The sequence below is a fragment of the Morone saxatilis genome, unplaced genomic scaffold (genome assembly GCF_004916995.1).
Source record: "Morone saxatilis isolate NCDOM2014 unplaced genomic scaffold, NCSU_SB_2.0 Contig17, whole genome shotgun sequence".
In the NCBI taxonomy this organism is placed as follows: Eukaryota; Metazoa; Chordata; class Actinopteri; family Moronidae; genus Morone; species Morone saxatilis.
The window spans coordinates 13,906,018-13,907,119 of record NW_023339729.1 but is presented as its reverse complement, the minus strand read 5'-3'; the positions used below and the strand labels follow the sequence as shown (position 1 = coordinate 13,907,119).

General features: G+C 38.6%; 1 protein-coding gene across 1 annotated transcript in view; it reads right to left on the bottom strand.

Annotated features, from left to right (window-relative positions):
• The window catches only part of LOC118327608 (TRIO and F-actin-binding protein-like), a 5,690-nt gene extending 4,810 nt beyond the window's left edge, over window positions 1–880 (bottom strand). Inside the window, exons 1-3 of the mRNA XM_035661030.1 lie at window positions 770–880; window positions 470–538; window positions 199–288 (exon numbers count right to left, since the gene is read on the bottom strand). Coding sequence (XP_035516923.1) covers window positions 199–288; window positions 470–538; window positions 770–796 — 186 coding nt within the window. The 5' untranslated portion in view covers window positions 797–880. The remainder of the gene's footprint in view (window positions 1–198; window positions 289–469; window positions 539–769) is intronic.
• Window positions 881–1,102: the final 222 nt, after the last annotated feature.

Below are 1,102 nucleotides of genomic sequence, written 5' to 3'. Positions count from 1 at the left end.
GATCTGGATGAAATCAACACACACACACACACACACACACACACACACATTGTTAAACAGGAAGCAACCAAACATGTAATTGATGTGGAAATGGGGGGAGGTGTGAGGAGTGTCTGAGGGTCCATTTGTGTGTCTGATGCTGTACTGTACAACAAAATGAGCAAAACACAGTACAGTACAAGTACAGTAAATACATACTTGTATTCGGAGTCCATAGTTCTTCTCTACATCACAGTCGCACACATTCACACAGGATGTCAGGTTGATCTCTCCGTCCACATCATCTGACTGCACCACAACAAGAAGAGCTTAAATTTAGTCAAATACATTTCTAACCCAAACACCAAAGAAGAATGAGTGAAACTGAAGATATTCACCACGTTATGGTGGCAAAAGCGACAACCCTTTCAATTTATTGTATGTAGATTGAAATGAATAAACCACTTTCACGTCACATATCTGGTCCTACCTCCTCAGCCTCCGAGTCTCTGTAGTACCTCAGCGACGTATCACTCAGAACAAACCAGAGTTTCCTCCACTGAGCAAAACACAGTAAACATTGACAAAATTAAATTAAATTGTTGTGTTTGTGTTATATACATCTACTGACATTGTCATTACTATAGTATGTGAGATTCTTTAGATAGTTCAGGGGTCAAGTCTTGATCTGTACTGTCAGGGTGCATGAGATTGTGGTTACAGCATAAAGATAGCTTAAAAAATAAATATATATATGTATATTAGAAGAACAACTTCATAAACCATTTACCTTGCCTTGTTCATCTAGTCTGGACATCCATCCCTTCAAGTAAGAGCATCTGCAATTAAAGTATTAAGAGGAAGCTCTTTGAGTACATTCTGTAGTGGTTTCTGTCTCACACTTCACTGTGAAACTAGAGGAAACGGAAACTGTCAGAGGCAGACAACGTGTCTTTGTGAGATAACTACATAATTCATGCAGAGAGAAGCATAAAAAATGGGAAATATACTGCAGAACGAGAACGTAAAAACAGGAAGAGGTGTAATTGTTTCAAACCCTGATCGTCACAGTTAAACGGTGGAAAACAAGAGAAGAAAGAGGAACTGATGAAACATTATTAGA